The sequence below is a fragment of the Pipra filicauda genome, unplaced genomic scaffold (genome assembly GCF_003945595.2).
Source record: "Pipra filicauda isolate LSUMZ 115617 unplaced genomic scaffold, ASM394559v2 scaffold185_size1782982_pilon, whole genome shotgun sequence".
NCBI classification, from domain to species: Eukaryota; Metazoa; Chordata; class Aves; order Passeriformes; family Pipridae; genus Pipra; species Pipra filicauda.
The window spans coordinates 997612-1024929 of record NW_024104293.1 but is presented as its reverse complement, the minus strand read 5'-3'; the positions used below and the strand labels follow the sequence as shown (position 1 = coordinate 1024929).

Here is a 27318-nt window from a genome sequence, read left to right as displayed (position 1 = left end):
GCCCGCCCCGCGCGCGCACGTGTCCCGCCCCGCCGCGCTCCCCCATTGGCCCGGCGGTCCCGGAAGCGGCGGCGGCGGCGCGAGGCGGTTTCCTTGGCTACGCCCCCGGGGCGCGCGCAGGGGCCGGGCAGGGCCGGGCCGGGCCCCGCGGGAGCGGCGGCAGCGCCATGGGCCGGGAACGGGACCGGGAGCGGCAGCGGGAGTAGCGGCACCGCCGCCACACGGCCCCCATGGCCCCCAGCGCACCGCCGCCCTGCCGCGCCGGGGAGCGCGCCGCCCGCTGCAGGCGGCCCTGGAGGCTCCTGGCCCTGGGCCTGCTCTCCGCCTCCTCCGTGCTGGCGGCCGCCCCGGGCGCCGGGGCTATGAGCAGGGAGGAGAAGCGCCGGCTGGGGTGAGCGGCGGGACGGGACACGGGGAGGGACGGCGGGCAGCGGGGCTGAGCCGCCCCCGGGGCTGGGGCGGGCGCGGAGCCCCGGGAGCGTGTCCCCTGTCCCCAAGCTCCGGGACACGCTGGCACCGGCCCCGCCGGCGCTGCGGCTGGTGTGCCGGACCCGCTGGGCTCCCGGGCCAGCCCCAGCCCCGTGGCTGCTCGGGGGTCACTCCATGCGCTCCGGGAACCCGCAGTCACAACGCTTGGCACCTCGTCCAGGAGGGCTCGGCCGGCGGTTCCGTGGAATTAGGGGTAAAAGCGATCAAAGGTAACTCCAGCTCCGCTCTCGGTTGGTTTAATTGTGGCCCTGCCTCCGTGAGAGTGCGGGAGTCGTAAAAAAGGTAAATGTTTATCCATGTTCCTGCGGAGTTCCTGTGTGTGAGCTAAACTGTGCATGTACACGTCAGAACCTGATTCTCTCTTGGTGTACTTTTTGGCTGAGGGGTAAAGGTTGTGGCAAGCTGGAAACATATTTCCCTGCGTCAAGTGGGATTTCTGTAAGAGAAGTTTGTAATCGAGCATATCTCGATCTTGTTATGTTACTGGGGCAGTTTCATCATCCTCTGCTCAGTGGTACAGAATAGTGATGCAAAAAAATCTGCTGGAGAAGCACTCTGGATCCTCTCCTGGCTATTAATCATGGAATCCCTCAAGTTGGAAAAGGCCTCCAAGACCCCCAAGTCCAAACATCAGATATAAGTTGATATTTAACTCTGGTGTTTACAGTTACTGGAGTTTCCCACTTTGTGTTCTCAGGGCATTTTGTTTGTATAATCTTTTTGTGTTCTTTGCTCGTGTGGCTACAACAAGGAGTTTTAATTCCTTTCCCTGATGGGTTTTAAAGTTTTTGCATTAATATCTTGCACTTAAAACATAATCTGATGCCTCAGGGATGTGCAGGTCATGTCCTACCATGGTTTGTATTTGGGATCACTTCTAAATAAAGGAATCTGTGTATTTATTTAATGACAGGGTCATGTCAGTCCCAGAAAATGCTCAGTAAATGTAAATTTTAAGCAGCTTTGTGTGCTTAGTTCATCTGGGGCTTTGTCTGCTGCTGGAGATCCCAGATCCTGTGAAGTACCTGGAAAAAGCACCATCCTCTGCTCTTTTGATGACTTAATGCACTCGATGAGTTAAAGCTACTTCTCAGATTTCCAAGTCATTGAACTAAATTGGATATTTACAGTATAACTGTGGTGTTCTTGGCTCGTTTATGTTCAGTCTTATCAGCAGAGATTGTGAATTATGTTGATGGTAGAATTAGCATCCTCTTTTGCTTGCAGGGCTCCTGAGTAAAACAGTTAGGAGTGACTGGAAGTAAAGCTGTCTCTCAGAAAAACAATATGCTTTTTGGATTTTTTTTTTTATATATAGTAGCATTTCTCACCTTGACTGCTTTTCAGACTGGTAAGATAAATGCAACTACAAGAGTTTTCCTTAGTATTTGCTTACCAGGAAATCCCCAAGTATTTAATTTCATGTTAGGTGAAGAAAGAGGCTTTCCACAGAGACCAAAAGTAGTTAAATTAGGAAAAATCACTATTCTGTATCTCATTTACTTGAGTAGAGTGTGTTTGTAAAGAACCTGTTACTGATATTCAGACAGATATTAAAGTGTGATTCATCTAAGATGGTGCATTAAAGGCCATTGGAGGCAGACCACTAACGCTTTTGGTTTTTTCTTTTTTAGAAATCAAGTGCTTGAAATGTTTGATCATGCATATAGCAATTATATGGTGAGTAAAATACTTGTTTGATGTTTGTCAGAGGAGTTGTTGCTGACCTGGGAGAGAAATCAGCCTACAGTACATGACATTCTAGAGAAGTATCCAGGAGGGAGGGGTGAAAACAAAGCTAAAATAAATAACAGCACCTGTACAGCCTTTAAAAAGACATGAACAAATGTTACTTTCAGGAAGAGCAGAGTCAGGAGGGTTATGGTGGCTTTTGGAGGGGTAACTCAGAATTGCCTGTGGTAACTCTCCTAATCTCTGCTCTAATCTCTGGGGAAGATCTCTGGTCTTTCCCAAACCACTTTATCTTATGTTTCCAACAGTTCTCATCTTTAGTAAAGTGTTTGGTTTGAAATTCCAGACTCCTAAAACTGGTAGGAAAAGGAAGCTCAAGAAGAGCTGTTGGTAGCCATCAGGTTGTGGAGAACTATCTGATCTCACTTACTTTGTAGGTAAAAATGCCGTGTAATATTTCTTGATCGGTCAGACGTGTCAGGTGCAGTTTGGTGACCCTTTTACAAACCCCAGAAAGGGGATGTGGTGTCATATGCAGGCATTCCAGACTCCGCTGAGGATGTGAGTGTCATATGACCGTAAGTCAGGCTCACTATGGTTTCTTTTGCTATGACTTGTGATTTTCTGTGCAGGTGTCCCTGTGTTCTAGATCTGTGAGCCATTCTAACCCACCTTGAAATACAGTCAGCTTGGTTTAGATCTGCTAAAGAATAAAGAATTACTGAGAGTGGACTTGCCTCAAGCAATAGTCCATTATACTCTAAGTAACACTTCTGAGGAGAAACTGCAGGTGCAGATAAGTATAAAAGATGCATTTTGACTGACCTTCCATTGACAGTCTTGCACATTCTTTGTGGGTGTTGCAGAAACCCCTCAGGTTGCACCAGTTCCTGCAGCACAAACCGCTGTCTCCTGGCAGCATCTTGCCACATGTCCCAGTTTCTGTGTCGTGGTTCAACACTTTGATATGTAATACCAGCTGAAAAGCTTGGGAATTACAAGCTTATACAGCAGGTGAGAGGTCCAGGGCCCTGGAATGGGTAGAAGGGATGTAGTTTCTCTTTGTATCATCAGCTCTCTACTTTTGCCACCTCTAGCAGTTTAACCAAACATCAGGCTTTTTGAGGATAATTTGGAACTGGTTACCTGGGACCTGATTCCATGAAAAACACTTGGCTTGGATTTCCCCAAGGAAAAAGTCGTGCATTTGGCAAGATTGCTTAAAATACTACAAGGATCTGTGCTCCTGCTGTTCACTGGGTGATAAACAGGCAGCTCATATGGTTCTTGCTACATCTGAAGCAAGAAAATTCGGGTTGAAAGAGAGGAACAACTTCAGCTATCCTGGAAACTTTGGAGCCAAAAGGATGTGGACTTGCCACGTATACTGGAGCACAAAACAAACAGAAATGTGACTTGTTTGTTTAAAGCTGAAGAAAAGATTAGGGTGTCAGACCTGACTCTTGACAGCAAGAGAATTAAGTACTTTTGCAGGTGCTTTCGAAAGAGCCAGCTGAAAAGTTTTGATTTTCTGTTTCTATTAATATGGATTTCGGATATGTGTGTTTAGAAGACTGAAAATTCATGTTTGCTTGCAAGGGAAACTCCCTTTTTTTTTTTTTTTTTTTTTTTTTTTAACAGAAACCTTGCATAAAAAGCTGCTGGTTTTTTTTTTCCCAGTCCTTCAACAATATTTGTAATAATCAGGATGTTTTTTTCTTCTTGGCTGTAGAAAGAACATGTGAAAATGTCAGTTATTTGAGGCCAGGGACAAGTTGGGAAACCATTCGATCCAGTAGCCTTTCCTGATCTATGCAGGGAATAAGTGAACTTTTATTTTTTAAAATGCTTCCAGTTCCTTATGATTTTGCAAAACTAAAAGTCCATTTTCTCCAGAATTTTTATAACTCCTCTCTCCATAATTTAAGAAGTTTTGACTTTGCTTTTGTCATGTACTTCTTTAATCTGTTTTGCTGAATACTTTGCAGGATATTCAGAAACATCTGAGCTGTGTTAAAATGATCTAGATTCTGGTTTTTGTAGTTGAACTTAAGGAGAACAAAGAGTTGTGCAAAGACCAAAACATTCAGGAGGGTGATATACGGGGAAACAAACCATCAGTTTCAAAAGGAGTTGCTGTAAGAGCTGTTTATTTATAGAGAAATGTTCCTTTTTTCTCCCTTTATTTCATGTTTGAATATAGATTATTTTTGTACTATATATTTGGAAATACTTTGAATGTGTTTATTTGCAGTTTCAGTGCAGTAATTGGAGTTTTTTATCCTGCCACATGTTAGTTGTCCGCTAAAATTCAAAGTGAAGAGCAAAGTAGAGCAGCCAGTTCCCTGATGAAATGGAGAGAGAAGCTCCATCCCAGATCGTTTGCATTGAGCTTCTGATGGAGAGGCGATTTCGTGCGTGTTTGTTGGAATTAGATATCTTTAAGATTCATCTTTATTCATGTCAGTTTTGTATTTGTTGTATTAGTGTCAGTTCTATTTGAAAAAGGCTCAGGTTTTTCAAGCTTTTTTTTTTGGTGAATGTTATTTTTTTTTATGCCTTATGTAGTAATTTACTGGTTTATTGTTTTAACTTCTGTGTTCTCTTACCTGTCACTGGTTGTCACCCTGGCCCACTTTATGTTCATTGGGAAGTGTTTCCAAAGTGCCTTTTAAGTCTAATTCCCACAAAATCCTCCATGAAATACCAGCCACTTGATAATGCCTGCATTAGTTTTAGGTGTTAAACTCATCTTTGAGGTGGTAACGTCACAGGAAGTGTCACATGTGCCTCATTGCAGAAAGCACACAATTAACTACTCTTATTTTTTTTCCTGGATGTGGCATTAGTTGTTCCAGACTTCTCTGGGAGCTTAGAGAGAAAATAGGTCTTGTTGGTCTGTTCCCAGTTTAATCATTTCCAGCCACCCAGCAGAGAAGAACTTGGGTGTCCTGGTGGACACCAGGTTGACCATGAGCCAGCCAAGGCAGCTCATGGAATCCTGGGCTGCCTCGGGAAAATGTTGCCGGCAGGTCAGGGAGGTGATCCCGCCCCTCTGCTCACACTGGGGAGGCCACACCTGGAGTTTGGGCTTCCAGGATGGGAGAGACATGGGCACAGTGAGCAGAGTCCACTGCAGGGCCGGGAAGAGGAAGAGGCTGGAGCAGCTTTCCTGTAAGGAAAAGCTGAGAGAGCTGGGGCTGTTCAGCCTGGGGAAGAGAAGGCTCTAGGACCTTCCAGGTTGAAGAAGGAGTCTGTCAAGATGACAGAGCCAGGCTCTTCTCAGTGGTGCTCAGAGGAAGTGGGCACAAACTGAAACAGAGGAGGAAACGCTTCTTCACTGTGAAGGGGACCAGGGGCTGGCACAGGGTGCCCAAAGGAATCTCCTTCCTTGGAGATACTCAGAAGTTGTTTGGACACAGTCCTGGGCAGGCGGGTCTGGGTGGCCAGGCCTGAGTGGAGGAGTTGGACAAGATCAGCTCCAGAGGTCCCTTCCCACCTCAGAGGCTCTGTGACTGCCATGCAGTTTTTGTGAGATACAGCATAAGTAGGATCCCTTAGCAGAGTTGCTGTGCTGGCTGTGAGCAGTGTAACTCCTTGCCTTGTTTTGTTCCCCACAGGAACACGCGTATCCCGCTGATGAACTCATGCCTTTAACGTGTCGTGGTCGAGTCCGGGGTCAGGAACCGAGTCGAGGGGACGTGGATGATGCCTTGGGAAAGTTAGTGTTTGAAATGGTTACTGGCTCCTGTGAACATCTAATCTAAGTACAACTTGCAGCCCATAAAACTTGTTTGTTCAGTTGGCATGTCCAGAAGCTTGCACTTGTAAGAAATACTTGGATTATTTCCTCCCGTGAAGTTAAATGATGTGACATGAGAATTGACCAGTGAATGAGATCCAAAGATAATTTCTTGGGGTGTCCAGCACAGGGACAGGAGTTGGACTTGATGATCTGAATGGGTCCCTTCCAACTCAGCAGATTCTATAATCACTTTTTTTAACCATTTTCCAAGTGTTTTCCATAGGAAAGCCTTCCAAATGTGAGCTGACATTAATGTTATTAATATTAGAGGTCATAAGGGTTAATGATCAGCTGAAAAATAAACTTATCCATGATGCTGCCCTTGTGAATGCTATTTAAAATGCCTTTCTTTTAAGTTGAAAGTTCTCTGAAAACAGTCAAATGATTATCATGTGTGTGGTACCCTGAGGCCTTTGCCAAAGCATAAAACATTATTTCAGACATGAACATACTTCATGTTCTGTCTTTTAAGGTTGCTTAGAATAGAAAGAACTGATCCTTTGGCCAGAAAAATGTAGATGTAAGAACTTTTCCTCCATGTTAAATGGAACAATCAAAGAGTTGACTTAGTCTCAGTGTGTTCTAATTGATTCCTTTGTATGTGTGCAGTTTGTGGAGGAAATCCTTAATTACAAATAGCTGCTGCTTTTATTTATTGATATCACTGCTCAGTGTCCCTAAGCAGAATAGGGTTAATCACAGCTGAAGTCCTTGTCTTAAATACTACTTCTAATTGTCTCAGTAATATTGAGCATGTTATTTTGGTTATTTTTGTTACGTACAAAAGTTCCTTAGTCTAGAAATTTCTATATAAACCTGCTGTTTTGGAGGTACTGAGAGATACGACTGATGGAAAAGAATTGTCCAGAAAATGTATTTTTAGTCCTGATGACCTTTTTTTACACGATAACATGCTATCATTTGAGTAAAAATCCCTTTCAGGCCCTTAGATGCAGTGACTAGTCTATTTATTTATTATTTTCCTGTATACATGCTTTATTCTGTACCTTCTAATTAGTTCTGTTATTAGTGACCAGATTTCTTATCTAATCCTTTTTCTTGCCAGCTGCCCCATGAGTCATGTTCTCTCCAAGCCCTTGCAGTCACAAGTGCCAGGGTGAGGCAGCTCTGTCCCCCTGCAGAGCTCAGGAGGGTACTTGCACAGCAGCTTTAGGGCTGTGAAAGGCACAATTTCCCTCCTTTTCCATACAAAAAGCTGTGTCTCTGTTAGGCAGTTGTACTTAGCCTAAAAGAGACACTGCTTCTCGTAGAACAGCACTCACAGAATGCCCTTATGTCTTTACAAATTAAAGAAAATCGTAATGTAGCAGCACTTAATTAGGATTTTAATAGTCATGTGTTGCCTACAGGGTCTCAAACACTGGACACCCTGCTTAAATTCTTGGTGCTTACTCTTTAATTGGCAGTTTTAACTGATTGCAAAGTTCTCAGTTTTAACACCATCATGTTCTGTAAATTCTATGTGTGGTGTGTGTTTTTTAACATTAGCATAGAGCAATTGTTGGAATGAGATATATTTGAGATACAGTTATACGTATAATTGCTGGGGTAGGGGAAAGGCCCACTCAGCTTGGGATGCACTAGAACAGCCCTGGAGAAAATTTAGGGATCTTATTGTGATATTCCTGTTTGAAACCATGTGGATCTGACTTGATGTTCTCTTTTTATGGAATAATTATAGAATCCTAAATGGTTTGGGTTGGAAGAGACCTTTAAGTTCATCCCACTCCACCCCCTGCCACGGGCAGGGACACCTTCCACTAGACCAGGTTGCTCCAAGCCCTGTCCAGCCTGCTCTTGGGCACTGCTAAAGTAGTTCTTCATTTTAAAGTAGTTCTTTATTTTAAAGACAATAAAGTAATTCTTTATTTTGAGCCTGCCACTTGTTACTTTTGGAACAGTTGCTGGTAGGAGAAATTTAGCTTGGATCTCAACGTTCTTTTAGTTTGACTCTCAACATTCTTCCTGTTTTTGAAAAACGAAGTAAAACAGAAGTTGGAAGAAGACTTCAAACACTTTCTTCAGTTTCTTACTAGATTTGATTTGAGACTATGAATAAAAATGAAATTTGCTTACAAGAAGTTAGAAAGCTTTGCAGTAAATGAAGGTATTTGTGATCACAGCTTCTTTCAGTGAGCTCCTACCCTGGTCACTAACAAAGAGAAGAAACTTAGAAGAGTGTTTTCATATTAAACATATTGTGTACAACTAATTTTTTGGTACCCAGTGGTCTGTGAGAACTTTTAGTTTCTTCCATGGTATCAGTTACTATTAAAAATGACTTGATTTCTACTCATACAGGTCTGTAGTAAATCTGTTTTAAATTTCCTTTCGTAGGTTTTCACTGACCTTGATTGATACCTTGGACACTCTTGTGGTAAGTTTAATCTGTTGATAAACTTTGATAAAACAAAAAGGTTGTCTTCTGATGCTCAGACTTACTTTTAGATTTCCTTTTCTTGCTCATTGATCTCTGACTCTCTGTTTGAAGTGACTGTCGCTTGGAAGAACTTTCAAGTGCAGTGAGGGCCGTGTTTGGAGTTTGTTGTAAAATGAAAACTACAACAGTTCCTTCAAATGTCATTGATACTTTCTTCTCTTGCTTTTTTGGGGCTTTAACTTAACAAAGAAGTATGTGAGTTTGCTTCCCATTTTATAGCCTAAAGCAACGTGCAGAGTTATTGGGGGACACAACCCTTAATACCACTGATTAATGTATGGTTTTAAATTTTATATACATATTTCATGGATGACTTTATGTGCACTTAAATATACTGTACCTAAATAGCCTGTGACTGTATTAGCTGTGTTGGAACTTAACACCTGCCTCCCTTTGTATTCCAGGTGTTAAATAAAACCAAAGAGTTTGAAGAGGCTGTAAAAAAAGTAATAACGGATGTTAATTTAGATAATGACATCGTTGTGTCTGTCTTTGAAACCAACATAAGAGTCCTTGGGTGAGTAACTTTCGTTTTCAAAACTCTTTAAAAGGTGGGCTTTAGGTAAATGTCCTTCAGAGATAGGTTCCTGTGCTGTTCCACATCATTTTAAGGAGTTTGCCTGAGAGGGTTTAAAATGCGAGGCAGGACTGACCTGCAGCAGCAGCTTTCTCATTTCAAAAAACTGTGCCTGCTGAGGTAGCAGTGTCTTTTCTTATTGGAAACAGGCTAACAAATGACTCTGAACACTTGATTTAGCAGATTTCAGTACTCGGGGTAGTAGATTATTTCAGAGTGGAAGGGACCTCTGGTGCTCAGTGCAGGATCACAGCATGTAATTTTTAGTTATTATATGCAGTTTTAGAGCTGTTGGTTTTTATTCCGGACAAATATTGCTGAATCAGTGATTCTTCTGCAGTTCAGGACTGATAAACAGTAAGAATGGCTTCCAAAATAACTGCAGCTAACCTTGATTATGAAGGGAATTGCATCAGCAATCTGAAAACTAGGGCTCTGTGAATATGGCACAGTTATGCACATCTAAACGGTAGAGATCTTTGCACTGCCGTTCAGATGAACATCCCTCTTGAGGTGGGGATAATTTTTCTTGTGTTCAGAGGTCTCCTAGGTGGGCATTCAGTGGCAATTATGCTGAAAGAAAAAGGTGAATATATGCAGTGGTACAACGGTGAACTCCTGCACATGGCAAAGGAGCTGGGCTACAAGCTTTTACCTGCCTTCAACACCACTAGTGGTCTCCCTTACCCAAGGGTAAGTTCTCTGCTTTCTGTCATGCAGGATTACTTCTGTTGTTCTGGTTTTATCTCTGTTTCCAAATCATTTTTGTATTTGTAAAGTGGACAGAAAATCAAAAGCTGAGAAATTACAGGTGTTCTCTGGAGCCAGGAATAGTGAGATGTTTACAAAGATTGATTCCCAAGAGCACTTGTGATGTTCTGAGTTCCTGATTTGCTGGTAAATATTAATTGCTAGAATTAGGTTTTCAGGGTGTATTGTGTTATTCCAGTGTTTCCTGAGCCAGGCAACAGGTCTTTATTTGGGAGGGTTGAGTGTTTTGGGTGCTTCTGGATAATATTCTGTGCATTTGAGTTGACAGTAGGTGGTAAAAGCAAAGCGAAACTGAGGAGGGCTGTGTGGGTTATTTCCTCTTGTCTTTAGAAGAAGCTGTAGATTGTTGTACAATCACAAGAGTGAAAATTCTTAAGAGTTACAAGAGTAAATACAAAGATGATAATCTCTACTTTTCTCTAGGTTAACTTAAAATTTGGTGTAAGACATCCAGAAGCACGAACAGGAACAGAAACTGATACCTGTACAGCTTGTGCTGGTACCTTGATCCTTGAGTTTGCAGCTTTAAGCAGATTCACAGGAACATCTATATTTGAGGTTTGCTTTCCATGATGTCTTATTTTTTGGATTAGGTGTTAATTAGTGTTCTATTACATTTTTGTAATTTTGAGTTCATGAAATGGATGAAATTCAAGTGTCTTAGCTGTTCTGCAGATTTGTTGTGTTTGTGGGCTTTGTTCTAAGGTTTGATTGATTTAATTATTTTTTAAATCACGGGAAATAATTTTGGTTGAAAGTAGTTACAGTAATACAACAGTAAATGAGATAAATGTACTGAAGAACAGCGTAAGGGTAGTGCTTCCATAGCTTTTGGGGTAAAGACATCTGGACTAGTAAGAAGAAAAGTGAGGTGCTTGGTCCTTAAAATGCACTTCAAACTAAAATAAATAAACCCCACAGTTGTGTAGAGTCACTGAACATGTGCAAGACCTACCTAAAGGTGTATTATTAGAAATGCACCTTATCAGAAAGGTAAATGAAAATACTTGCAGGTATCTGATACAACCTCCATCTGATTTAAAAAAAAAAGGCAAGCTCTTTTCCAGATGAGAATTTTTTTCAGTCTTTCATGAGGTGCCTGGTACTTCATTTCCTGTCGTGGAACCCAGCGGAAGCAAAGCTGGGCCCCCGAAAATCCCGTGCATGTGTTTGCTGTTTGAGGTCATCTTAGTTGAGTAGATGTTAAATTCAAGTGAATTTGGGGCATGTAAAGAATGTGTATAACTAGGATATTAGTGAACAGGGGCTGCTGCTCCACCTTGAGGTGCCTGAAAGAACACAGGGATTTTGTTTCTAAGGATGTTACATTTCTTGAGATACTTTAATTAGGTTGCACTATCTCATCATTATTTTAGAATAGGAAACCCATGCAGAAGGGTGTTTGACTTGTGTATTGGCAAACACTTGTGGAGCCAAGCACCAATCTTGCTGATCAGCCACTGAATAACTGTATAAAATGTGGGCTGAATATGGTACTATTAAAGTGCGTGTAATACTGCAATTTATAATTGCTAGATATGAAACATCTTATTCCTTCCTCGCATCTGAATTTCAGTAGACAAAAGAATAACAGTCTTTATTATCTGTGTCTCTCTAATTTCCTTTTTTTTTTTTCTTTGGCTTTTGTTGCAGGAATATGCCCGGAAAGCTCTCGATTTTATCTGGGAGAAGAGGCAGCGCAGCAGCAACTTAGTGGGTGTCACTATCAACATTCACACTGGAGACTGGGTCCGAAAAGGTGGGTGATGTCCTGGCTCAGGATCGGGGGTTTGGAGCAGGGAAAAACTCCTGACACAGCCCCAACACCCTTATAGACTGTAGAAGAGTATTACATCATTTCAGTGCTGCATAAACCTGCTACACCAAAGCCTGGCTTTGCTCTGAAAGGGCTTTTTGGTAGAGAAACCAGTTTTATTCATTGCAAAGTGCTCCCTGATTCACTTTAATACTGAGAGGGGAATACCGTGGGATAAACTTTCAGAGATTTTGCTATAAATACATAGGAAAAATATAAATAGGAGTGTAGAAGTGATTTCCTCTGAGGAAAGTGAAACAACTGGCTTCAATGCATGTCCTCCCTATTCTTATGTGCACTGGCATTGCAAAGCCTTTTGCTTTGACACACAGTGTTATGTCTCTGCATCCATCTGGACCTTAATTCTAGTGATAGAAGGCTTTTCCTTTTACTGGAAAAGCCTTTGAAATCAAAATGGAAAAATATGGAAAACACCCATGTATCTACTTAACGTAAACCCACCTTTTCATTTCCTCCTGTTTCTAGATAGTGGAGTTGGAGCAGGAATAGATTCCTATTATGAATATTTATTAAAAGCCTATGTCTTGCTGGGAGATGACAGTTTCCTGGAAAGGTTTAACACGGTAAGTTAACACCTTGCTCAGGTTTGTGCCTTCTGTAAGACAGATTTAAGAGGAATTGTGTTGTCAGCTGTTGGCCTGAGCAGCCTGTGAAGAGATCTTTAGCAGAATTTCTGTGACTTGTGCTGTGTTTAGTGCCAGCTCTTTTTACTGAGGGTTTTTGCTAATCGTGGGTGATTAGCTGTCGCCTGAGCAGTTATTTTAACCCCAGAATCTTCTAGACCTTTCTCCATGCTTCCAGTACAGGAGAAGCTGTATTTCAAGATGACCTTGGAGAGTGTAATGCTGGAAATGTTTCTGTAAAACAATGTAAGAGCCTCTTGTTACAAGCCAGGGTACAGCTTCTGTCCTGGAGCAGCAGCAAAGATCTGAAAATCAAAGTCTGGATCTTGCTTTGCACTGCGGATCCTCAGGCCCAGGACACATTTAAATATGCTTACAAGTTGAAAACCACACTTGGATTACTAAATTTATATGATTACTATGCAGCTGTCAGCATCTTTATTCCTTCGTAAGAGTATTATTTCTTTTGAAAATAGTGACATCCATTAAAAACATTTTAGATGGTAAAATGATTTTATATCATACAGCATGATTTTACATTAAAATTGGAGTAATTCAGTGGCTAAAGACCTGTTGTAACACTTTAGGTGCAGTGATTATTTCATGTTCCTAATGTGCAGCTCCCATTATATTTCCTTGAGTGACATCTGTTAAGTGTTTCCTTTCAGTTTGACTCATGTGCTCATGGTTGCACCTCCAGAAAACCAAAAAGGCAGTCAGCAAGGTGGCACATGAGCTAGTGGGTTTTAAACTTCTGAGCCATCAAGTCCAGCTGCTTTGTTGGGATTTTTTTACCTCCTTTTCCTTCTGAGATGCATTTGTTTTTGAATTCTTTTGTTCAGAGAAAGCAGTTTCAGCCTTTTTCAGTGTGAGCTTAAAAATTTAGCCCAAACAAATGTGTCTTAACTGTGATAGTTCTTTGTTTATCACATGGCTGCTGAATATACTTTTGTGTATGTATATGACTTGGAAAACGTGATAAGTTTTGCGTGTGGAGATTTTCAGTATTTACTTATTTTTAGTTTGCAAAACGAGAACCTCCTGGCATTGCCAAATGTAGTAATGATTGGGAATGTAGTCCTGGTTCTTCCACTGAAATAAAATGCCAATCTGGTGAGCTCTGTCTGATTTTGGAATAGTATTGGTAACACAAACTCGTTTTTTCTGCTGTTTGGCAGCACTACGATGCCATAATGAGATACATCAGCCAACCACCTCTTCTTCTTGATGTTCATATTCATAAACCCATGCTAAATGCTCGCACCTGGATGGATTCTTTGCTGGCTTTCTTCCCTGGTTTGCAGGTGAGGTTTAAAACCCAGGAGCAGATGGTTTTAATAACAAGTAAATTATTAACTGGACTGGATATATAACATTCAGGTCAAGCTTAGTAATTTGATTTTCAGAAATACTGGGTGAGGGTCCCTGGAAGTGTCCAAGGCCAGCTTGGACGGGGCTTGGAGCAACCTGGGCTAGTGGAAGGTGTCCCTGCCCATGGCAGGGGAAGCCACTGGATGGGCTTTAAGGTGCCTTCCAACCCAAACCACTGTGTGATTCCATGATTTCTGTACTCGTTCCTGTCACTTCATTGCTATGATGCTTTTCTGGCCATGTTGACTATCAAGAAAAGTATGTCCATATAATTTGCTTCCTTCTCCTCATGAAAACACTCAATCTGCCTTTTTAGTAGTCTAGTGACAAATTTTCTAGTTTGTATGCCATTTATATCTTTAAAACAAACTAAATCACATTTCCACCCCAGGTCTCTGTAAATGACAGAGATCTTTGTTCTACGTAGTCAATAATCTTAATGAGTTCACTGATTTGGAATATTTGTGGCTTACACTGAAAGGGAGTAATAATTACAGTATGTCATTGATCTGTAGCTTTACATGAACACAGTGAGTGTGCTTAACTTTGAATATTATTGCTATGCTTGGTTATTTCATTTTAGGTGTTGAAGGGCGATATTAGACCTGCAATTGAAACTCATGAGATGCTTTATCAGGTTATAAAAAAGCATAACTTTCTTCCAGAGGTAAGGTGGTGGTTTTTTGATTGTGTAGACTGATTTTTTACCTCAATTTGAGCAGTCACATTTATGGTACTCATATACAACCAGTAGGTATATGTGTTATTAAAATGAAAGGCTCATTTCCACAGCATTGTGATGTGATTTGCAGGTCTGCATATGTGACAGCTGTGTTCTGGATATGAAATATTTTTCCTTCAGTTCTGCTGTAATTAACACAATAATGGGAAGCTGCTGCTATTAACAATTGCTTAGGCTTTATATTTCAGTCTTTCAAAATTGACCTTGACTCATTTCATTATGCAAAACTTGTATAATCACATTTAGTAGCAGCTGCTTAGCAATATAATAGTGTTAATGCTGAAGATCACAGTCGTCTCTATTAAACCAAGGAGGGAACCTAAAGACTGAATTGTTCTGAGAGAACATTCTGAAATTTTGCATAATGTCCTTGAAAGTCAGTACACAGACTTACTGCAGATGCTGCAAGGCTTTGAGTAAGTGAATTCTGCCCAGAAAAGCTTGTTTACCTGCTGAAATGTGTCTTTAAGCTGTGATGACCCAGAATGTATGAGAAGGCTTCTGACTCCAAGTTTAATTTTGACTTTTCTCTGGAGTAAGCTTATTTCTGCTAGAGAACATTTTAATTAACATCACATTCACCTAATGTGGTTATTGAGACCAAAGAATGCTCTCTAAGCATTGAAATGATTCTTTTTTTTTTTTTTTTTGAGTACTTTTAAAATGGTATGATTCGACTCCTTGTGGGTTTTTTGGGTTGCTTTTTTTGGTGTTTTATACTTATGAAGAAACCTTTGAAAGGTCACTTAGTTGTATTTAAGCCAGTAGACCATCCCCTTTAGAAAAGACGTAGTTTAAACCTTTGCATGAAGTAGTAAATGTATGACAGAAGTGGCTTTTCCATTGGGAAAGAGTGAATACACAGACTAGGAGATTTTTAGATACCTGACTTCTAGTCTGTGTCATTAATTTAGGGACAGCTGTTTAACCATCTGTCAGTTTGCAATGACACTTTAATGCACTGGATGTCAGGTGGTGGGAATGTTTGCAAAAATGGTATTTATCAAAGCTTGGCTGGTAGTATAGTTAACGTTAAATTCAGAATGAACCCATGTTTGGTTTTTTCATTCTTGCATTTATTTCTGTCTGTCCTTTCTCATCCTCAGGCATTCACAACAGACTTCAGAGTTCACTGGGCTCAGCATCCTCTAAGGCCTGAATTTGCTGAAAGCACTTACTTCTTGTATAAGGTACAATCACGTTCAATCCTCAGACTTCTGGTCACATTTTCTAGCACCTAGAATTTTGTTGCTCTTTTATTTCAATCCAAAATTGAGTAGCACATCTCCACCTTATTTGACCTCCTGGAGCCAGTTCTGTAGATAACCCGGATGAAATTGCTGATTATCAACAACTGTTCTAGGAGTTTTGTTTTACATCTCTAGCATTAGAAAGAAAACTCAGCGACAAAGAACCATTTTTAAAAGATACTTAGGTGTTGCTGATCTCTTCTGAAGAGATCTTAGAGACTAAGAGCAAAAGTCCTTTGTACTTCACCGAGAAGAAAGTGCTGATTGTACAGCAAGTGCACCTCTGTGCTTAGTTTTGGGTTTTGTCTGTTTTTCTTTTACAGGCTACGGGAGACCCTTACTATCTAGAAGTAGGAAAAACCCTCATTGAGAACTTGAACAAGTATGCCAGGGTTCCTTGTGGGTTTGCTGCAATGAAGGATGTCCGCACGGGAAGTCACGAAGACAGGTAAAAGTTTTCACCATTCTTTTCTTCATATAAAGATACAGAAAAAATCAAATTGCCCTGTTTATGTAATTGAATTAATTGAATTTTGAGTAGCTGTCTGTCCTCAGTTTGATAGTCAAGTCTTAAATAACCCATTTGTCTTAGTCTGTAAACTGTTTCAACAGTTTTATGGTTTGTTCCATAAGAATAGTTTAACAATGGTTCATTTGTCTCAGAGCAATAGGTGAATTACCTTCCAACAAAATATATTTCAAATCTGTATGTTTGTAAGGAGATTTATTTGTTTTTTCTGTAATTCTGTTTTGTACTGAACTTGCTGAATCATTGCCCTCCAAACAGAGTTTCTTCCAAGTGGAAGGAATTCTAATAGAATTATGCTCAGCAATAACAATCATGAAGTCTTCAGAGTTGGAGCAATAGGAGTATTTATTTTACTGATGTTTTAGAACAAAGGAGATTTCCCTAAAGGACATCCCCTTTTTTTTCCCCATAGAATGGACTCGTTCTTTCTGGCTGAGATGTTTAAATACCTGTACCTGCTGTTTGCTGACAAGGAAGACATGATTTTCGACATTGAAGATTATATCTTCACTACAGAAGCTCATCTATTGCCACTTTGGCTCTCCACTACAAACCAAACCATCTCCAAAAAAAACACAGTATGTAACACCTCAAATCTAAATCAGTTTGTCGTGCTTTGAATCAGCTCCTTCAGTTTTCAATCATAATTTGAAGCAGTGCACCAGTTCCAACACATTTAATATGCAGTATTTCATCATATTAACAGTGCCAGTCACAAGAGTGTGAATAATGTTTCCATGACTGGATTCTGCACTGCTGAACCTTGAGAAATTGTAATAGTAGCAAGATTTAACAAGAAAATAATTCCCCACCTCTCTCAATTAGAAAATAACACACTAGAATGTTTTTATCTCCATGTATCTCCAATAACATGCCCAAGTTTTTGTTGTCTGTTCTACTGCATGAACCTTTGGCATATTTTGAAAGGTTTTGTGAGACAGCTTCAAAGTTATTTTGTCAAGGTACAGCTATAATTTTTGGTATATTTCATTGTTTTAATCCACATAATAGGCATCTACTGCGTAAATGTGAGGCTGCTTATGGGTTTATAAATTACTTAACCTTCCAAAATAACCTGTGGCAATACAACTGTGCCATGAAGCATCATAAATACTCATCTTTTATGGTTTTGTGGTCAGTAAGGTGACATCATTTATCTTTAAAGCAACAGTACTAGTGGCAAGCAGAAGAAATGCATGAGGAAGTGGAGTGTGTGAGACATCAAGGACATAAATTCCCTTATTTGTGCCTCTATTTTTAACCTTTACTAAGAGTTTTACAGTAGTGCCTGGCTCAGAGGAAAAGGCTGGAGAAATCTTTACAGCTGAGGAGAAATCACCCTGTTTTATGCACTCTAGCATTAGACAGTGACAGATGTTTAATTACTTGATGTTAATTTCTAACATTGGTAATATATTTAATGTATTCAATGGGTCATGGGGTTGCTTTTTAATGTTCCTTGATGGTGGAGATCCCTCCCACACCCTCTCTGAAATGTTCTTTCCCTGGGAATTTTTTTATTTCCTTTTTTCTTGGAGTTTTGCAAACGGAGGCTGTTTTTTACACTATGCCAGAAGTTTTCTGAAGGGTCTGAAGGAGCATTTTATATGACATTTGTTCCCAATATAAGAATTAGATACTTTTGAGACAGGCAGGATTCCCCCAGCTGTCAAGGCTGACCTAACTTAGGTCATTCTCTTGAGAACCACAGATGTTAATATAAGGCCAATAGAGAAGGTAAATTGCTCAAATACAGTTTTCTTAAGCTCTTTAAGTCAAACTTGTTAATGGGCATAATACAAGTCAAAAAATCCATTGAAAATGGTATCAAAGGCTGTGATGTTGGGTGTGTTACTCTTATGGGATTTTATGTGAATGAATGGAATGTGTAAATTATTTTTAACATAAACACACTGCTATGAAGGCAAACTGCATGTGAGATAGTTTGTAGCATGAACCCAACATCCTGTTTGTATTTGTTCTCATAAACAGGAAAGGTCATGTCTTACTATTCCTGTGAACTAGTAGCCCTTTAGGTCTTGGGTTTTAGGGAGCCTTTAAATACTTGATTTTTAATTGCAAACAGGAGGGGTGGTTTGTTTTTTTCAAATAGATAAATACTACATTAATTTTTACATTAATTTTTAATTTTCTCATTTGAGAAAATGAACTTGCTGGTTATCTAACCAGTTAGTTGCAAAGCTAAGGACAGGCTAAATATGGCTCCAAACCACCAGCCACTTTCCACATAGTTTCACGTGTTACAAAGCAGCAATTTGTGCAAATGTTAACTCTGTCAGCTTTCCTAAAAATAGAAATTCTTTGAATTATATATAGATTCAGACTTGCAAGCCTGTGTGGCTCCTGAGGAGGAGAATCTTTTGTTCATAGGAAAAGCTGTGAGAATTTTGGTAACACAAAGCAGGAGTGACCCAAGGCCTGCAGCTGGTCACTTGGTGGAAAGGCAATAGCAAATGACACCATAACTACTCCCTTTAGTTGTCCAGCACAGAAAAGTGCAGGGTCATGACCAGGCTTGAGAAGTAGTGTCTGCCAGCAGAGGATTAGCTGTTTCTGCAAAAAAAAAAAATTGGAAACTGTGTATAAATTTATTAAATTACAAATCAGAATCAGTGTCGTATTTATCTATCCCTGATTCCCCTTTGTTGCACTCAGCTGCTGCGTGTCCTGAGCACACAGATCACTGCAATGAGGTTTATCTGTTCATTTGCTTGATATGAAAAGGTAACCTGCGCTTTATTAATGTGTATCTCTCATTCTAGACCACAGAGTACACAGAGCTGGACGACAGCAACTTTGACTGGACCTGTCCCAACACCCAGATTCTCTTCCCGAATGACCCGATGTTTGCTCAGAGCATTCGTGAACCTCTGAAAAACGTGGTGGACAAGAGCTGTCCCAGGGGTATTTCCAGAGCGTAAGATGAACATTTTCTGTCTTTGTTTTTAGCACAGGAGTGAGTGGAATAGGATCTGTTAGGCATGGAAGGAGAAATATGAGGTGTACTGGATGTACTGCTCGAGCTTGCAGCCCTCTGGGAGTGGATTCCTAGTTACAGGAGAAATCAGTCGTGGTTTCTGTGGCACCATCAGCAAGACTCAGTTCATTTCCAGCAGGAATTAGCAAGTCTTTCTGAGCAAAAGGAGCTTAATGAGCCACATACCTGGGCTGCAAATTCCCACTTGGAGTATTACAGGAAGTACACAGCTCTCTGATTTTCTAAAATTAATTTCTATAGTCTCTTGAACAGTTCTGCAACTCTTCTTTGTAGTAAGCAAATCATGCTGCCATATATAACTACACCTGTTCTGAGGGATTTAGGACAGTGTTAAAGCCGAGGAAGTTTATCTTTCTAACCACCTCTTTTATTTTTATACTTCATGAGTAACACTGAGTAGCAACTGCGTGAGGGAAACTGGTTTTAGTCAGTCTTACAATAATGCAGACTAATTAGAAATGAGAGCAAGCATATGGCAGTTTTGTTATCAATGTTGGGGGGGTGTTTTGCACTATAAAATTACTGATAATATTGACAACTTTTTTCAAAAGGATATCTTGATTGAGAAGTTGCATTCTACTGAAGCTTGTACTCAGTGTTACTGCAAAGAATTCTAACCTTGTGCTGGTGGGGATAATGTGAGAGTTCTGTTTCAAGAATAACCCAGTTTTTAAAGCTTTGATCTCTAATATCTTTTGGCAGAGAAGAGAGTTTGGGAAGTGGACCAAAACCACCGTTGAGAGCCAGAGATTTCATGGCCAGTAATCCTGAGCACTTGGAGATACTGAAGAAGATGGGAGTCAGTTTGATCCATCTGAAAGATGGACGGGTGCAATTAGTGCAGCATGCAGTGCAAGTAAGGCCTGACAGGGTATATTCTTTTTCCAGAAATTTCAGCAAAATCCTACTAGCAATGATATTTGACACTTGGAGCTTGAGGAGGGACAGCCAGACTCTGGAAGGAGGCACGTGAGCTGGAAATGCAGCTATATTTAGCAGGCTGATGCTTGTTAATATTTTACCTCAGCAAGACTTTTAACTAATCTTGCATTAAATGAGATGGGGGGTGTTCATGTTAAAGTGATGTAGCTCACAACATCTTATCTGAAAACACTGTTTTCAGTGTGAGATACTTCCATTTCCTTAGGAGGTCTGTGTATTTGTATATTTTCAGTCTTCTGGGCAGTTCAGGTCCTAAAAAACCTGATTTGAAACGATGAATGAGTGGCAACGAGCACCCACTCTGTATTTGAAAATCTTTGTAGCAAACATAACTTGCATTTCTTTTCCCCCAAGTTTCTCAAACATTTAAGATAAAAGTGATTATTGGTTCTTTCCTCTGCAGGCAGCAAGTTCCCTGGATGCTGAGGATGGCTTACGGTTCATGCAGGAGATGATTGAACTCTCCAGTCAGCAGCAGAAAGAGCAGCAGCTCCCTCCTCGTGCTGTTCAGATTGTTTCCCATCCCTTCTTTGGCAGGGTGGTCTTGACTGCTGGACCAGCACAATTTGGGATGGACTTATCCAAACACAAAGCAGGGGTGTGTGTGTGAGATCTGTCCCTCGCTTTCTCTTCCTTTCCTTACTGCAAAAGCCTTAATTTTACTGTCCTGGCAGTATTTCAGGGCAGCCAGGTGGAGGGGGATCAATTAATTACAGTTGTTAAAATGACAGGGCCCAGCAGTGACAGAATGACAGCAGTGACAGTCATTTAGATGAGTGGTTTATCACTGTGCTCTGCTCCTGAGTCATCAGCCATGGTTTAGGATTTAAAATACATACACAGGATGATTTTTGAAACAAATTTATCCAACCTGCAGCATGGCATGGCTAAAGAGATGTTGATTTAAAGGAAGGTTTTCCTCCCATGTCAACCATGAGTTGCAGAAGCCCTTTTAGAGCTAAAATAAGCTGTTCTTATGCAAGCTTTTCTAAAAGGAAGAAGAAAACACCACAGAAGCAATGTTCCCTTTTGGAAGCAGTAGGAAACCCCCATGGCTTCAGTTGGGCAATTTGCAGCCCCAAAGAGGAGTTTTCCAGACTAGCAGTTCACAGAAGAAAAACTTCCAGAGTCAACAGTTCACCAGTGTAGACAAAATACTCTGAATATGAGAATTGGGTTTTCAGCCAGGCATTCTTTGGTTCTCAGAACTCCAGTTTCAGGGTACACATTGCCTGCACTGACAGAAGACAACACTAAATGCATTAGATTAAGTGAAGAAACAAAAATATGTGGGAACCTTTTACAAGCTTGAACCTGCTGCTTTAATTCTCTCTTTATTTTTGTTTTTTCCAAACAGACAAGAGGATTTGTTGCAACCATTAAGCCATATAATGGATGCTCAGAGATCACTAATCCTGAGGCAGTGAAAGAGAAAATTGCTCTGATGCAGAGAGGCCAATGTATGTTTGCTGAAAAAGCACGAAACATTCAGAAAGCTGGAGCCATAGGAGGCATCGTTATTGGTAAATAAAATTCTGAGTTCTTCATTTGTGTGAGTTTAACCTAATTGTACAGATGTGAAGATGCAGGAAAGCTGACAAGCTGTTAGGCTGGGATGCCAGCACAGAAGCTGTGCTTTCAGAGGATGAAGAGACGTTTTGGGTTTGGCTCTGTGCAGAAAGTGCAGCAAAACAAACTGGGATGGGGGATTGTCACTGTCTCTGCAGATTAAAAGTTGCTATTTTAAGGATCACAGAGTGCTGTCAGTACTAACTGCTGAGAAAAAATGGGGATACAAATGAAAATTGAGAAGGAAAACAAGTACCCAACTTGGGGTTTTGGTTTTCCCAGTGAATGTTGTGCCTGGGACTCTCTGGGCAGGGAAAGCAGCTCCCAGTGTGCCAAAGCTCAGAGCTGCAGTTTGATCTAACAGGGAGTTTGCCTTTCCTTTTGTGTGCCCTGCCTAGATGACAATGAGGGCAGCAGCAGTGACACAGCTCCTCTCTTCCAAATGGCTGGGGATGGAAAGAATACAGACGATATCACAATTCCCATGCTCTTCCTCTTCAACAAGGAAGGAAACATTATCCTGGATGCAATCCGGGAGTACGAGGCTGTGGAGGTGCTCCTGTCTGATAAAGCAAAAGACAGAGGTAAGGTTGGAGGGCATTTCTGTAAATGCAGCTTCCATCTGTGCTGTGGCACAGTGCAAAATGTACAATAATAACTTGTGCTGCTGCCCCAAGGTGCCATAGTTCTGTGTGACATAGGAATGAGTTCTTTATTAGGAAAGCCCTTATCTGAGATGTATCCTTGCCCTTTCCCCCTACAAGTTAACATCCAGAAATGCTGTTCCTAAGTTAAATGTCACTTTGACTAATGAGAAAAATACAGCCTTTTGGATTCCTTTTGAACCCTTTTTGTCATCATGTGCTTTGAAGTAGCATCAGGAACAGTCTAAGTGTTTCCAGTGCCCTACATTGACAATGCCCCTCCCTTACCAAACTCCCCACTGACATTCCTGGTACCCAAAAGGAGAGAGACAAGTGTTAGAACTATTTTGCCTGTCTAAGGAGAAGTGGTTATCATGAGACATGAGGCTGCTGACCTCAGATGTTTCCTGGGTTTTCTTGTGTAATACAAGAAAATTGCAAGCTAATACATTCCCAGTTGAAATGTTTGAATAGGGCAGAAAATTCCAGATTTTCCTCTTGTAAGCCTTCCTCATAGGACTGCTGTGTCCAAGCAGAGTAGGTAAGAAAAGTTTCTCTAGAAAATCAGTTGACAGCATTTATCTTGTGCACCCTTGCAAAGGTGATATGCTCCAATCTAGTGTTGTTTCTTCCTAGCTTACAAATCCCTTCTGTTTGTAACTGTGCTTAAGTGCTCTAACAAAATGCTCAAAACAAGATAGCTCTGCCTTTGAGAATTTGTAATCCATATCTGCTTCTTCCCCCCCCCCCCCCCCCTCGTGCTTCCCTTTGGAATCCCAGCAACAATCTTTAAAGGTAAAATGATTCCAAACTACATTATTGATAGCAGTAAGTATCCCATGTCAAAACTGGCATGTGCAGTTAAATTCCCTACAGGTCCTGAAATATCAGTGTCCTGTATTCTGGCCATAATGATCAAACTCCAGAGAAATCTGCATCAGGGTTAAACTGGGCAGCTGTTGGAGAGCTAGACTGGGACGGGGGATACGTGCTGGTAGTTTGAGTGGGGGTGTGATGGGGGAGGCTCAGCCCTTGACTCTCTTAAAATCGCAGTTCAGTAAACTTATAAAACTGTCCAGCTGTCCCTTGCTCAGATGTGGGATCCTGGTGGATCTGGGAGTGCTTTAAAATCCAGTAATACAGTTCAGTGCATGCAGTGGGTATTTGCTAAGACTGAAGGAGGGTAACTAGCACTGACATTTCACTTCTGACATTTGAGGAACCAAAACAAGCCTCACTGCATTGTTTGCCATCATTTAAAATGTGTTTAAAAGTCTTCCCTCCCCTCTCTTTGTAAAAAAATGGTCCTTAGTAACATTAAATTTTCATATCACTGGAAAGTCTGCACTTTCTTGAAGAAATAAGGCCAAGGGAAGTGACCTTGCTTTTTTGAAATACATAATAAAATGCTGCATTCCTACGGTTGTTTTAACTCTTTTTTTCTTTTTTTTTTTTCTTCCCTCTCAAAGACTTGGAAATGGAGAATATGGACCAGAAATTAACTGAAAACGATTCACATAAACAGAATGCAGAGGAAGCTGCTTCAGGATCTCAGGATGTTGGTGCAGCCAGTGAGGAGCCCGAGGAAGGAGGAGAGAGCTCAGATGTTGCTGACCCTGGTTCTTTATCTCCTGCTAACGCAGACAGTGCCAGTGTTCCCGTTTCACATCAGGATTCCTACGTCCCTGGGACCGAGGAGGCCGGTGCTCCAGAGCCAGCATGTACATCAGGGGATAACCAGCCTCAGGAACAACAGACTGAGACAGAGTCAAATTCCAAAGTTAACTGGGATAATAAAGTCACACCTATGGAGTCCATATTAGCAGACTGGAATGAAGATATAGAAGCATTTGAAATGATGGAAAAGGATGAGCTATGACTTGTAATAGTAACTTATTTGTTAATAAACAAATGGAGACCTCTTTGGGTAGGAGTGAGGCCCTGATATCCGAGCAAACATATTCAGTATTGTGATGAGCAGCCAGGTGTCCCCTGGGGAACACCACAGAGACCCCGCACGTGCTTTGTATCTTTTAATTCCTCCTGGTTCAAAATGGGAGCGTGCAATCCAAGCCTTGGTGTGGCCCCACGGCTGGGGCTGGAGCCCAGGCAGGGAAGGAGCCCGATTCCTGCGCTCCAGGCTCCGGGAGGACACGCTCCCCTGGGCCCTGGGAAGCAGAAGCTGAGCAGGGGGGGTGACAAACCAGCACTGGTGTCCTGCTGGACCCCTCCCCAGCTGGAATCCTGGGCAACAGCAGCAGGGGAAATTGTTCCCAGTTGTCGTGTCTTTAAGGCACAGCTGGGAGCAGTTTGGTTTTGTCCTGACATATCAGACCCAGCAGTGTTGCTCATCACCCCATCCCACGACGCCGTGGGAGTTTTCCCTCCTGCTCCCACCCAAACCAAAGGCACTGTGTGAGCAGGTTCCACCAGGGACGCTGAGCCAGCCGTGGGGCCCACCAGGAAAAGGTGAGGGAAGGTCATGCTCGAGGCTGAGGTAAAGTGGACAAGGCAGGTGTTGAGTCCCAGGTATTTCCTTTGGCCTCCCAGGTTGAAAGACTCCAGTCTGCCCTGAGATACGGAATTGAAATGGAGAGGACACAGAGCTACATCAGCTGTAACAAATCCTTCCTTTTTCTACAAGTTTGACTTCTAACAGCTTGACTTTGTTGTCGTTCTTTTTATATGCAACTTCTGTATGTGTGATATTTAAGGCAGGGAGGCCAATGCCAGTAGGGAAGTGCAACAATTTGGGCTGTTGGGTCGATAGTTCAGAGCCCAGGGATGTTACTCTGGGCTCTGGAGTTTGTTACAGGTAAGTGTGAGTCCTAACTTGTTATCCCCATTGTGAAAAACTATTTAAATAAAAATGGGGAAGTTTAAACAACGTAGAGACATTTTGACTGTGTCCAAAGAAACTGCCAAAAACTAATTAACTTGATTTATATAAACTGCTTTTAGTGAATTGTGGTTTAAGGAATTGTTTTATATTAAAGATTAAATGAACACTGCCTATATGCTGCACCAGGCTAAAAATGAAGGGTTACATTCGTGGTTACGATGGAATAAACAAAAAAGAAAGCCCCACTCTGAACTGCACCTTTGATTTAGCTGGTGAAATTATATGTGCTGAATATGCAACTGTTAATTAGCACAGCCATACTGTATGTATTTATACTCCTGTACAGTGAGCAGAGCAATCCCAGGCAATGTTGTATCCATGTATCCAAGCCACACTCGCTTTCAAGAGTCTCACAATGCACAGGCACCTTCTGAGAGCATGGCAGTCCATCCAGGGATCATCCATAACTTCACGTCTCTAGGGTAGGAGGGAGCTGAGGAAGATGAGTGAAAAAGTGTCCTTTGAAATTTTAAATGTAGTTCTAATTCCTTTGCACAAATAACTGGAGGTTTGGACTGGAGAGCAGGGCTTAAAGCAGCTGGGGTTTTCAGTTGGGAATGTTTTTATTTATGCTTTTAGTTACATGAGTTTCTTCATGTGAAGCATTTGACCATGGGAGCCTTGTAAGTGTCCTTGGTTCCCTGGAGCCCTGGAAGTGCCCGGGCTTGAAGGGACCTGACCAGGACCAAACCCATCAGGGTGCAGATCAAACGTTTTCCCTCGGATAATTCCTTTGATCTGTCAGTGCTCAGAGCCACAAAGGAGCATTTCTGTTCCCATGCTCTTTGACATGGACATCATCTTCATTCTCGTAGCTCTTTTGGTGACAATAGTTATTTTTATATCTCAGAGGCCTCTGGTCGTTACTGTGTCAATACAGCAGCTCAAGCTTTTCTTTTTTTACTTGCAGATTTAGGTGTAGATGTCAAATTTTATGAAAACATTTAACTTCCTTTGCCATCACCAGCTCCTTTTTATTTAACTGCTTTCTCTGCACCTATTGCTAAAGCAGCAGATGTTACCTTGTAAGGGATTTCCAGCGATCCCAGAACTCCGGGTGGATTTGACGCAGCGTTTTGGTGGTGGCCTACCTCAGATAACTGTTGCCTCCTTCCTTCTGGGTTGGTGTTTTTCTTGTTTCAGTTAGTTCTACTTTCCCTTTGAAACCATCATGAGAGCCATAGCTTTGTTTACAGAACTGAATCAGGGAAGGTTGACCTTTTGGGAAAGAGGATTAAATTGGGGAAGAGTTTTATTCAGGTTATTTTCACTTTGTATTTCCTTATGAGGACATAGGCTTTAGTTTAACCTGTTCATATCAGCCTGGAAATAAGTCAGTTTTCTGTTACTGTCATCTTAAAAAGCAAAAAGAATGTATTTATCAAAAAAAAAACAAAAAACTTTTGGAGAAAGGAGCGAGTGTTCTTCCCAAATTCTTGGAAGGCTGCTCCCTTCGTAAGGAATGTTGCTCGTACATTAATCAGTAACTGCCCTTCCTTGTGTATAGCATTGTACATTTATTTGTATGGGATTGAACACTGAAGAATTCAGGAATCACAGCTGAAACTAGCACTTATTCCATGCCATGTAATTCAGATCAGCCAATTAATTTCTTATTTGATCTTAAAGGAATCTTAATTGTTTACATTTATTGTTTCTTAATGAAGTTTCAGAATGAGCCCAGCTTTGGTTCTCCTCCTCCTGCCAGTGTACCTGAACAGGCACCAGTAAGGGCGTGTTGAGAGGTTGAAAACAGGACATCTTATGCAACAGGCATCAGTCAGAACATAGAAAACAAACCATTCTGTGAATGAAATATTGTACGTTCAGATTTTATAAGATTTCAGTTTCGTTTTTTTAGCCAGCCCAATTTACAGCCGTATATTTTCTTATGAAAGATGTCTAATAACAGGTGCTGTAACACTATTGTTGGGTTTTACTCTCTGGTGATATGTGTATACAATATTTCTAAGGGCAACTATGTACTGTGATGTAAAAGTCTGGGCTAAAATGTATATAATCCGTGTACATAATTGTGTACTTGATTATAACTGCTGATTGTAAAGATTTAATAAAATGTAAATATTCTGGTCAA

The 27318-nt window shown here is 41.2% G+C and overlaps 1 protein-coding gene across 3 annotated transcripts; it reads left to right on the top strand.

Moving 5' to 3' along the window:
• The first annotated feature begins 105 nt into the window (after positions 1-105).
• On the top strand, positions 106-27318 carry EDEM3 (ER degradation enhancing alpha-mannosidase like protein 3). 3 transcript variants are annotated; one of them, XM_039380083.1, is made up of 21 exons: positions 106-391; positions 2124-2169; positions 5802-5902; positions 8345-8384; positions 8852-8964; positions 9564-9717; positions 10219-10353; positions 11449-11554; positions 12098-12195; positions 13434-13559; positions 14210-14293; positions 15475-15558; positions 15942-16066; positions 16560-16725; positions 18931-19085; positions 19869-20022; positions 20512-20706; positions 21466-21631; positions 22076-22261; positions 23102-23116; positions 23791-27318. In XM_039380083.1, exons 1-21 carry the CDS (start codon positions 231-233, stop codon positions 24198-24200), a joined length of 2820 nt encoding a protein of 939 aa, XP_039236017.1. In that variant the 5' UTR covers positions 106-230; the 3' UTR covers positions 24201-27318. The 3 variants fall into 3 exon arrangements, with proteins under 3 accessions (XP_039236017.1, XP_027579278.1, XP_027579279.1); XM_027723477.2 differs by having other exon boundaries at positions 23102-23149; XM_027723478.2 differs by lacking the exon at positions 23102-23116.